At 34.7% G+C, this 12,434-nt stretch overlaps 1 protein-coding gene across 1 annotated transcript; it reads right to left on the bottom strand.

Moving 5' to 3' along the window:
* Nucleotides 1–10,929: 10,929 nt before the first annotated feature.
* LOC125834789 (uncharacterized) lies at nucleotides 10,930–11,880 on the bottom strand. Its single transcript, XM_049513941.1, has 2 exons — nucleotides 11,526–11,880; nucleotides 10,930–11,231 (listed from the first exon to the last, which is right to left on the bottom strand). Exons 1-2 carry the CDS (start codon nucleotides 11,878–11,880, stop codon nucleotides 10,930–10,932), a joined length of 657 nt encoding a protein of 218 aa, XP_049369898.1.
* Between the last annotated feature and the right edge of the window lie 554 nt (nucleotides 11,881–12,434).

The raw sequence follows: 12,434 nt of genomic DNA, 5'->3' as shown, positions 1-12,434 counted from the left end.
TTCGATGTGCTTAGTCTTTCTTTTACTATTTCTAAATTTTCTTCTATATCAATTTCATTATAACTATAATCATTTTTATCTATGACTGTAACTATTCTTTCAAAGGGATCTTCTATTTTTATTTATTTTATTTTATTTTTTGCTGTTATTTTATGTTTTGTCGTTAAAGCATATAAGTTTTTACATCTAGCTATAAATATTTTACTTCCCGGGGCTAGTTCTATTCCTGACATTCTCCAATATAATACTAACGATTTATCTATATTTCTGTCATTTATTGCTACTGAGTAATTAGCACTTATTATAAATTTAAATTTTTGGTATATGAGGTTATCTTTTACCGCACTTATTATACTTTTTTCTATGAGTTGTATAATTTTTTCATCTGCTATGTATATTTCTATGGGTGTATCTATTCCTTCTCTAAAACATGCTTTTATTAGTATTTCTGTTCCTCCTAAATGTACATATTTAATTGGATTTTTAGCCTTAATATCTTGTATTTCTTTATTTATTATTGGTTTATTTATTATTGGTATTTTGGCCTCTCCTTTAGTGTATTTGCAATCTATGATATGTTCTCTTTGACTTACTACGTAATATTCTTCTTTTTGTCGTTTAAACCAATTTCTTATTGTTGGTATTTCGAATATTTTTGCTAGGCTTAGGTCTAATTCTTTTCCTTTTATTTGTTCAAATATATTATTATCAAATATTATTTTTTGTTCTGCCGATTCTTCATCTTGATATTTTTCTTTAGTTATTATTTGTATATCTTTTTCAGTCATTGATATCGTATTCATTATCCGATTCTATTACTGGATTATTTTCCATTTCATTTTCCGATAATTCATATATACTATCATTGCTTTCTAATTCATAATCTACGTACTCTATTTGTGTATATTTTTCATTGTCTATTATTATTTCTGATATTTGTTTTTTCTTTGGATTTTTAGGCAATTTACAATCTCTAGCTATATGTCCTAATTTTCCACAATTATAATAAGTACATTCCGTTAGTTTTCTTTTTGGTCTATATGGTCTTTTGGTTTTGTAGTTTTTTACATAGTACCTTCTTCTTGGTTTTTTATATTTATATTTTGATCTATATTTTTTATTATATTTCTTTCTATTTTTATAATACCTATCCGTACAACCAAATTGGGGTACTGTTTTATTTTTGCAAGATGCTAAGTTTTTTACTAATAGTTTTTCCATTTTTATTTCTTCTTTATGCTTTTCACATAGTTCCATAAACCATCGTTGCAAGAATTTCATTCTAGCTCCTAAGGTGTCCGTTAATTCTGCTTCATTCCAACTTTTTATTACTTTTGAATTAAAAGGTTCTGGTAATTTTGTAAAATATAATTTTTTTATTTCTTTACTTTCTTCTGTGCTATATGTTCCTTTATAATAGTATTCTCTAAATGCACATGTATATTTATCTATGTAACACATATTACATATTGCTAATTTTGTCATTAGATTCTGATTTATGATTTTTTCTTTATTTTGTTCTTCTACCTCTGTTGTCATACTACTAAATTCATTTCTTATAGCTATTTCGTATTTATATAATATTTCCATGGTTGTAGTGGATATTTCACCATCAAATTTCTTATTATTTCTTAAAGTTATTAAGCTTTCACTTGTTAAATTTTGTAGCCATAATTTTACTGTTCCTATAAGTGTTCTTTCTATGTATCCTGGTGCCTCTGCTATTACTATCTTGTTATCTATTAATTGTTTTGATATGTATCCTATCCATAATTGGATTGTTTTATTTATATCTGCTACATAGTTTAAATCTAAAAAATCATGTTGTCCAGTTATTGGTTTGGGCGTCCATTTTCTACTTAATCTTTTATCCCATGTAGTTTTTTCTTTATCATATTGTTCATAATTTTCATTATAATATTTTGGATTAATTTTTTTTGGGTTTTTTACTCCTGATGTGCTAGGTTTTTCGTCCATGTCTACGTCTTCTGTATTTACTTCTAAATCCTTTGTATTATCTATGTTTGCTAAAAGTTTCGTATATATTTCGCTTGTTTCCGAATGTTGTTCTAGATCATCATCGTTTATTTCATCAACTCTTATTTCGGGTAGATTATCTTGGTTATTTTCTTCTTTTTCTTCTGATTCATCTTGTAATTGCAATTTTTCTTTAAATTTAATTATCTCATTTGCTAATTTTGTTTTTTGTTCTTTTTCTTTTTGTTTAATTTCATACATTTCTTTTAATATTGCTAACTCTTTTTCTAGCTCTATTATTTTAGTATTTTTTACTTCTTCTAATTGTTGTACTTCCTTTTTTGCTTGTTGTTTTATTTTTTCAATTTCCGTTCTTCTATCTATTTCTTCATTTTCTTTTGTTATTCTTACTATAGCAGTTAAACTATCTTCTAGTTTTACCGTTTCTTTTTCTAACATTAAACTTATATTGTCACCTATTTTCTTATATCTTCTTCCTAGATTAGAAAATATTATCTTTATTCTTAATCCGTCATAATTTTCATATGTTTTTTCATCTATTGCGTATTCTTCTTTATTCATTTATAAATTATGTTGTAGTTTATATTCTAAGTTATTTATTTGTATTTCTAGATATAAAATAGTCTTTCTGTGTGCTATTATAGATTTGTGACAAATTCCTGCGAATATATTATTGTTAAGTCTATTTTGCCTATGTTCTAATTCTTGTCGTTTTTATATAATTATTTCATTAAGTTTTTGTCTATATTCGTTATTCTTGTTATTCATTGTATTTTTAAATATTGAATATATTTATATTCTATTTTAGATATATTATCTATTAATTGATCTAATTTTTCGTTATCAGTCTTTGTGATATTAAGTTGTTTATATTCCGGATATAATTTGTTTAATTTTCTTCTTATTTTTCTTAATTTTCTACTCGTATGTTTCTTATGAATTCAAAGTTATGATTCATGTTATGAATGATTTCTAGATGTTTAGAAGTAGTTTAGAATAGTTAGAATCGATAGGGAGTTAATGAACCCTTTGAAAGAACTCGTACAACTTAAACTACAGAGAACGGGTGGGGGCAGGTGACCCTGGCGCACTTAGTGGCGCAGGACACCAGCCCCTGTACTACAGAACATGATTTCTAGAACAATGTGTGGGGCGGCATCCCAGCCACTGCCCAGAAATTCCTGACGAATTTTCTTTCTCGTTTTCTAACCCTATTTCGCCTAAAATCAAATGGTTTCTTCCCCAATCACTTAGATTCGAATACCCAACATAAGTACATGATAATCTACTCAAAACAACACTCAAATCACTAACGTTTATCTCAAGAACTCATCAAAATTCCAACAATCAAGATTACGAATTGAATTTCAAGGAAACTCAGCAAGAACTCAAATCCTTCAACTTCAAGAACGAAATTGCACTGAAAATAACATGATTGGTATGTGGGTGAACGAACCCACCACTATGAGACCTCACATACCTCTTAGGTATCAAACCCTCGGCGAAACAATCCTCGATTCACAAGAAATTCCAACGAACGCCTTGAATCTTCCCTCATTTCACCTCTTTTCTTTTCTTGAACTTTCTCCTAAAACTCTAAGCAAAAATTGGATTTGTGAAAACTGAACCAAATCAGTTTATACCCCTAAATATTACCAAAATTCATTTTAATCTGATTGGGTAAGGAAAAGACCAAAATAACCCTCACTTTTTTGGGTAACTTTCCTTAACCAGATAGTCTGACTTCAAACATGCATATCTCCCTCATACGAGCTCGAAAATTATCAAACTTGGTGGCATTGGAAATAAGATTTAAAGAGCTTTAATGTGATATCTTATAGGCCACCTAACTCATCATGTACCGAAAGTTATGGTCGTTTGAAGTTGACCTAAAACTCATCACTTATGCATAACTTGCAAATGGAATTTTGCTATTTTCAATTTAGTTCTTTCTTATTTTAGCTGTTTCAATAACCGAGTTATTACAATATCTCTTTCTTGGAAACATTCATCCTCAAATGAGATTACTCTAAGTAGACTAAGGGTGGTAACATCTAATACCCAACTCAAACACTCAATATGCAAAGTAACACAACATTTTAACTAAAGTAAATGCCAAGAAAAGGATTAGTACCTTAGTTTGAAATTTCTCCGGACTCAAAGAGATGTGGGTATCTCTTCTTCATATCCTCCTCAGCCTATCAAGTAGCTTCCTCAACAAACTGATTCCTCCATAAGACCTTGATTGATGCTACCTCCTTGGTTCTTAACTTGCGTACCTGACGATCCATAATCTGAACGGGAATCTCCTCATAAGATAAACTATCCTTAATATCAATGTCTTCAGTCGGTATAATAAGTGAAGGATTTCCCATACACTTCTTCAACATTGAAATGTGAAACACCAAATGGACTGCTCCTAACTCTAACGGTAGCTCCAACTCATAGGCTACATTGCCAGTCATCTTGGATATCCTGTAAGGACCAATATACCGGGGACTAAACTTCCCCTTTTTACCAAATCTCATGACACCATTCAAGGGTGACACCTTCAAGTACACCCAATCATCTACCTCAAACTCTAAGTCTATTCTCCTAACATCAGTGTAGGATTTTTGACGACTCTGCGCTGTTTTCAACCTTTCTTGAATAGTCTTCACTTTCTCCATAGCTTTATGAACCAAGTATGGTCCTATAAACCCAACCCCACCAACCTCATACCATCTAATAGGAGATCTATATCTTCTCCCATAAAAAGCCTCATAAGGAGTCATTTGGATGCCACAATGATAACTGCTATTGTAAGCATACTCAATGTGAGGTATGTGATCATCCCAACTTCTCTTGAAATCAATCACACAATACCCTTAACATATTCTCTAAAGTTTGAATTGTACGCTCTGCTTGACCATGAGTCTGAGGATGAAAAACAGTACTCAAATTTACCTTGGAACCCAAACCTTTCTAGAAAGACTTCCAAAATTGTGCGGTGAATTTAGCACATTTATCTGATATAATGGAGACCGGAACTCTATGAAGTTTGACTATCTCTTGAATATATAACTTGGCATAATCCTCTGCTATAAATATAGTCTTTACCGGTAAGAAATGGGCTAATTTAGTCATTTAATCTACAATCACCTAAATCAAATCATGTTGCATGCAAGACTGATGAGTCCATGAGTTAGACTCATTTAGGGCTATATTTTAATAGATTTAGGGCCCTCAAATGCATGCTTTGTGCCAATAACTGATGTAAAATCCATAATTTTTAGGTATTTGGATTTATGAACGAAGTATGGACACTAATGTGCAAAAAGGAACAAACCAAGCTAAAGGAATGAAGAAATGAAGACCTAGTGATCGCCGATGTCACTCGGCGAATCGCCAAATTTTCATGATACCGCTTAAAGTTATAGAATGTTGGAGTTAAACTGGGGGCAATTTCGGCGAGCAACAATTCCATTCGATGTGTCGCCGATCCATTCGGCGAAGGACGACCACGTCGCCAAAAGTGTTGAAGAACATTCAAACAAGTGCTGATGGGCGGGATAGAAGGAAAAAGGGTGACTCACAAAATTATTCGGCGATCCCGATCTGAATCGTCTAAAGTTACAGTAGCCAGACCAAGAAGAAGTGAAAACTGAAGACGAGATGAAGAACAATTGGTGAGTCACCGATCTATTGCCGAAGCCCGACTTACCTTGCCGAGTGGTCTTAAGCAGTTACACATCAGACTTGTTTAAATTAACTTTGGCTAGAGAGAGAAAGGCATTTAGAAAAGTGAGATAGAAAACTGAGAGCAAAAAAACATTACGTTAGTAGTTTTCAAGGAATTTTCGCAAGGTTTTTCATTGAGATTTTGTAATAGAAAATATTTTAGTAATTTCAAATTTTTGAATATCAATTACTCAGTTGTGGAAAACAAGGTAGTTGTTGATTTTCTTATTTTTGCTATGAGTGGCTAAAACCCTTCTCTTGGGGTTTTGACTATGAAGCCAATTATTGAGTTTTACTAAGTGTGTGTCGTTAAATTGGGAATAATGAGGTTAATTGAAGTGGGTCTGAATTGCTGTTGTGTTATAAGGTCATCTTGCATGGTTAGTGTGAAAGTTAATTGTTGTGTGCTTACTCAAGAGAGAGGTGCAGAGCTAAAGTAACAAACCTAGCATTCTTAGTAGTGGGTTGCCATGATTTAAGCTTGAGAGAGTGAAACATGGAATCTATCCTTTGTATCTAGCTCGAGAGAGTGGATTTAATGAGGACAAAGGGCTGGGCATCTTCCGATTAGTGTTGAAGTTCGAGAGAATTCAACATAGAAAAGGTAATTGTTCGAGAGAAAGTTACTTTACATATGGTCCGACCTACCCACGACAAATTAGCCTATTGTGAGCATCAATATTTACCTACTAAAGAGAAATTCGACAATTGGTTGGTCAATTCCCCAACTTTTACTTACTATTTGATCGTTTCGTGTTGAAGTGTGAAATTGGAAGTGATAATCAAAATTTGGTATTTGAAACTAAAACCATATAAAGGTGTAACTCGTACTCAATTGAAGAGATTGTTGTCATACGTTCATTATTGAATTTGAAAGAATGACTACTCCCTGTGGGATTTGACCCCAACTCACTTAGTTGGGTTATATTACCGACTAATGATCGTTGGCACTTAGTATTGGATGAAGTGTCCTGATACGTGAGATCAAAATGGCGCCGCTGCGAGGGAGTAGAAATATTTAGAGTTCTTTGATAAAGAATTTGACACTTTTAAATTGGTTGGCTGTAGTGAGTTGGATTAGGTTGTTTGGTGTAAGTGTGTTTGGACTACATCAAAGCAAGAATGAGTGAATAAGCTATGAATGAGAGTCAATCAGGTCATCGGGACATTATCGATGATCTCAATAGTGTTTACAACCCAGCTCAAACAGGTGAAATGGGTGCAATTCACATACCACAAGCTGATGGAAATGAAACATTTGAAGTCACTAGCACAACTCTTTAGCTCATTCAAATGAGGGGACTATATGGAGGGCTGGAGCACGAAGACCCGCATGAACATGTAAGAAATTTCACAAAGGTATCCAGGCCATTTTCGTTCAAGAATGTGTCACAAGAGTCAATTCGGCTTTGGTTGTTCCCGCTATCCCTAACGGGAGAAGCTAGCAAGTGGTTAGCCGAGTTACCAAACAATTCCACCACATCATGGGATGAGCTGATTATAGTGTCACGACCCGAGAGCACCCCCAAGTCGTAACATGCGTATTCGACCTCTCGGAGGTCTCATACAAGCCCTTAGCATTCATCACATTAGATATGAAAAATAGTGCGGAATTAAAAACTCTTTAAATAAAATCCCATAAGACTCAAAGGTCACTTTTAAAAACATCATTCAAAAGTACACAAGCGGAATACTAAGTCTCTTAGCCATCTTAGACATAAACGTGAAAACATACTAGGGACACGTCCCTTTACAATCAAAAGAAGTCTATTAAGTCTATTACAAGAATCTTATCATAAAACTAGAATAGAAAAGTCTTGTCCTCGACATATGAGGACATACCACAAAATCTAGGAAGAACTTCAAATCCCAAGTTTACTACAAAACCCGCTCACTTGCCGGAACCTACACTTGTAGAAAATAGAGAAATATGGAATTAGCACAATTAAGTACTAAGTATGATGACCATGCAAAAACATGCTATAAAGGACATTTATTTGAAATATGTGCTTTCATGCCATTTTTGATAAAACCTTCATATCACAATTATAAGAGACACATTTCAAGTCATCATCCACATATAAGACAATACCCATATAATAGACATACTCAACTAGTACCAATGTACAATACATGAATATAATTGACAAGTAAGCATTTTCATCATTTCATGACCTCTATCTCAAGTTACCCAAAGCCACACTTAAGTGAAACATGAAGTGACCGCCCATACAATCTCTTTATATACACCTAAGTGTTCCTAAGGGTTACCATAGATAAGGAATGTACCATTACAATATAACATGCTAAGTCAAAATTCTTTAATGAACCACTTTAAGAGACATTTAAGCACATAAGGGGACTTTCACATAATAGTCGTTAGACTTAGGGAACTCACTTTAGTATCTTCAAAGCCTACTCGTGCCATGTGTAGATAGCATCCCATACTACTACCTACACGTTGTAGAACCTATCCAATAACTAAAGTGCACATCCCACATGATGGGAATAGGCATAACCGACATAGACCATACTAGCTAGGTATGGAATCCGGAGTCTATCCTACTCCGTGGAGGTTGTTCTACTTGCCAAAGGTAGAACTAATAAGCAACCCATGTAGGCACATGGTTTAGGGGATGTCCAAGGATGTTCATTGTGCCCTAGTCTCATACTCAAGTAGGGCCACCATCCTAACCACATCCACTCGGTGCTAGCCTTGTTTCCCATAGAGTATTTTCATTCACATATGTACTAGAGAGGGTTCCTTTTCTAGTTCAACCAACTCATAGTACCTCTTCCCAAGAAAGGCCCCATTTCTTAGTTATGGCCAATCAAGGTTCATAAGGATAGCTCATTTGACTTTCTTAGATAAGGATTTTCATGCCGTTCCGGCTCCATCCATCTCTAAGTCTATCATCTCACTCAAGAAGGGAACTTCGCCCTAAGGCCCATCCTTCAAGGTTATACATTTACTTAGGAAAGCTAGACTTATGAAATGGCACCATTTCTTAGTTTTGCCGATTCAAGTCTTGGCCTAGAATTCCTCTTTTAGCATTTATAGAAAAGGGCACCATTTCTTAGTTCTAGCCCACTTCACACATTCATGCATTCAAGACTTTAAGTAACAAGGAGGGACACTTTAGTCTACCAACCAAGTCACAACATTTTTATTCAAGGATACTTCATAATCCAACATCATTTCATATATATACATCATGAGAAAAATCATACTTTAAATCACAATGCTATTCACTTTACATAGGATCATCACAAGATCACATAAACTCATTCACATCATACCTTCACACATAAAGCTTCACATAAAACTTTACATATAGCTTCATATAGGACTTTACATATAGCCTCATTCATATATAATAATGTAACAATACAATAACACTTTCTACAAAATCACCTTATAACCATAAGAATACCTTCACATATTTACCTTCACATAGTACTATAACACTTCATAACTTGATAACACTTTAATTCAATAGATAATGCCTTCAAGGCCATATTCATAATACGATCCATAATTAAACACCTCCACCATAAGTGGATCAAACCAAGCAAGAACAATTATATCAATAATATGAGATTAAGCCAACTTACCATCCTCAACATTAATCAATAGATATAGAAAATCATAAACATCAACAATACAATCTATTCTAAGCATAAATTCATCAATACCCAATCATTATCAACAAACCCATTTCATAAGTCAAATATAGAAATTTGTGAAATCAAGGGTTCATGAGATTTTTCACTTGAATACATCAATTTAATATCAACAATATCACAATCCATCATTTAAAACCATTTAATGCAAGAACCCTTGAGTAGAGTAAGAAATAGAAGTTTTTCATAACTTTTGAGAATTTGAAAACCCTTTGAAATTGGTTCTAAAGCGAAAACTAGCTTTAGATAAAGAGCCACCATACCTTAGTATTGAGAAAACCCACGAAAATTTGATGCAAGAAACCTTCAATTCGAAACCCTAGCTCCAACTTGACCTTGGCCTTCAATGGTGTTCTTAAGAGAACCCTTCCTTTTTTTTTGAAGAATGAATTAAAACAACACCTTTTTAAAAGTTTTAATAACATATATAGAAATTAGAAATAATATAAAATATACCCACTTTTTAATTTAACTAAAATTAATATTTACGAAAATGCCCCTTAAATTTCCGGACGGATTCCTTGCCAACTGCCCAACTTTCAAAGGGCATAACTCACTCATACGAACTCGGAATCGAGCAAACTCGGTGGCGTTGGAAAGATCGTTCCAAGGGCTTTCCAAACATAACTGGAACTACTCCTGTATCATCCTGAGATAGGAGTTATGACTGCTCAAAGTTGGCCAAAAACTCACTGATTTCCACACTTGGCCGAATTTCCAAATTTTGAACTTTTTTTCCAAAAGTGACTACTTCCAATTTATGCTTAAACTTTAAAAATTCATACGTTAGGCTCTAGTTTCACCTATCTATTTTTAGGGTCGCTACATTATCCCCCACTTGGAAACATTCGTCCCCGAATGACACTTCAAAACATTAAGGGTAAAGACTTAAAACTAGCAGCCCACAACAATCTTACTATATCAATATAAAAACACTCATCAAGGAGGAAACATCAACTCCACATAACAAGTCATTACAACACAACTTCATTCATATTTATGGAAATAGGAATCACACCTACAACTCAACATGCCTCAATCATTTTCCATTTCTCATTTATTTGGAGGAACTTCCCTCTCCATAGCACCTCATGCTCATATCAACATCAAAGAACACAATATGCAATTATCTCATTAAAATACAATCATGCCACATCAAGAAAACACTTAAGCATGCTCAACTAATCAACTCATGAAATATTTTAGCAACTCATCATATATGCATATAAACATGAGAGACATCATTATGAAAACTCATTTTCTCATTTAACAAGAATTCAACTTAAAGCATGCATCATTATAAGGAGAAATGTAGAAACTCATTTTTTTTTTTTTTTTTTTTTTTACACAAGACTCCAAAAACCATGCATCATGCTTCTACAATTCTATGACTCAAGCTTGATTAGGAATAGAAGAAAGAGACAAGAATTTCCAAACTCACCTCAACTCATCATTCAACATACCATCCCACACTTAGGAGAAACCCATCTAAACCAACACAAAAGTATTCCAACACAAAACTAGACATTATGACTTACCGGCACCTTTATCCGGATTTGCTTCCTTGTTAGCTTGGAGAGCATAGAAACGATTCCTTGCTTGACCATCAACACTAGGACCACTATAAGGAGCTTGCCTAGCATTCCTTCTTTTAGCCACAATATTAGGACAATCTCTCACTTTGTGATCATTCTTTCCACAACCATAGCACCCATTAGTACCGGCTAGACATTTCCCAAAATGCTTCTTTCCACAAGTGGGACAAGTAGGCTTAACAAATTGAGATCCACCACCTTTCTCTTGGTTAACCTTGGGAGCACTTGAAAAATCTAGGTTTGGTACCCTCTTCTTGAACCTAGGTTGACCTTGCTCATCGGATCTACCCCTCTTCACATCCCTATTCATCCTCTTAAGTTTGGACTCCTCAATAGATTGAGCATCCACAACAAGCCTAGAGATATTCATGTCACCATGGAGCATTGCCGTACGACACTCTTCTTTCACCAAGTCGGATACACCGGTAACAAACCTACTCATCTCCTCTCTAGAGTTAGACACCAAAGATGGAGCATACCTAGACAACATAGAGAACTTCAAAGCATACTCCTCCACACTCATATTACCTTGCCTAAGATTAATGAACTCCTCAATTTTGCACTCCCTCTTCTCTAGGGGAAAGTACTTACCCAAGAATGCTTCCTTAAACTCCTCCCATTCTATAGGACCCGCTTCCTCCGGCCTATTTGCCTTCCATTGAGTGTACCAAATTTGGGCCACCTCCTTCAATTGGTATGAAGCCAATTCCGCTTTCTCTCTAGAAGATACTCCCATAGCATCCACAATTTTGTAAATCTCATCCAAGAATCCTTGGGGATCTTCTCCAATTCTAGAGCCTAAAAAGATAGGAGGATTCATCCTCACGAAGTCTCTCAACCTTGAGGCTACCGTACTCTCATAAGCATTCACCCTAGGCCCCATATCTCTATTTGCTTGAGCCGTCATGGCTTGGGCTAGGGTCACAAAAGCCGCTCTAATCTCTTCATTAGTCATGGCCGGGGGAACCATCAGAACCTCATTCTCTTGCTCACCTATAGGAACTTGATTGCATTGCACACCTTGACTATTTTGCACAACTTGAGGACGAACTCCCTCATCACCTAACTCATCTTCCTCTCTCCTTCGATTCGCCCTCGTATTCATTTCCTATAAACACAAGAGAAGGATTAGGAAAAGGACACTTATAAACCAAACTCTAAGGCACGACTTCAAGAATAATGAAAGAAGTGTAACTTCTACCGTCCTATAGCCTCTCGCTCATAGATGTGTCGCGACTCACACCGATGAACAAGACTCTACTAGACGTGGCTTTTGAGACTTTGAACCTAAGAACCATTTCCCAAAACCTTATGCTCTGATACCAAGTTTGTCACGACCCGAGAGCACCCCCAAGTCGTAACATGCGTATTCGACCTCTCGGAGGTCTCATACAAGCCCTTAGCATTCATCACATTAGATATGAAAAATCGTGCGGA

The sequence above is a fragment of the Solanum verrucosum genome, unplaced genomic scaffold, assembly GCF_900185275.1.
Source record: "Solanum verrucosum unplaced genomic scaffold, falcon-dt-bn FXZP01000073.1, whole genome shotgun sequence".
NCBI lineage: Eukaryota > Viridiplantae > Streptophyta > Magnoliopsida > Solanales > Solanaceae > Solanum > Solanum verrucosum.
Note: the sequence above shows the minus strand (reverse complement) of the source record. Positions and strands in the feature narration are given on the sequence as shown.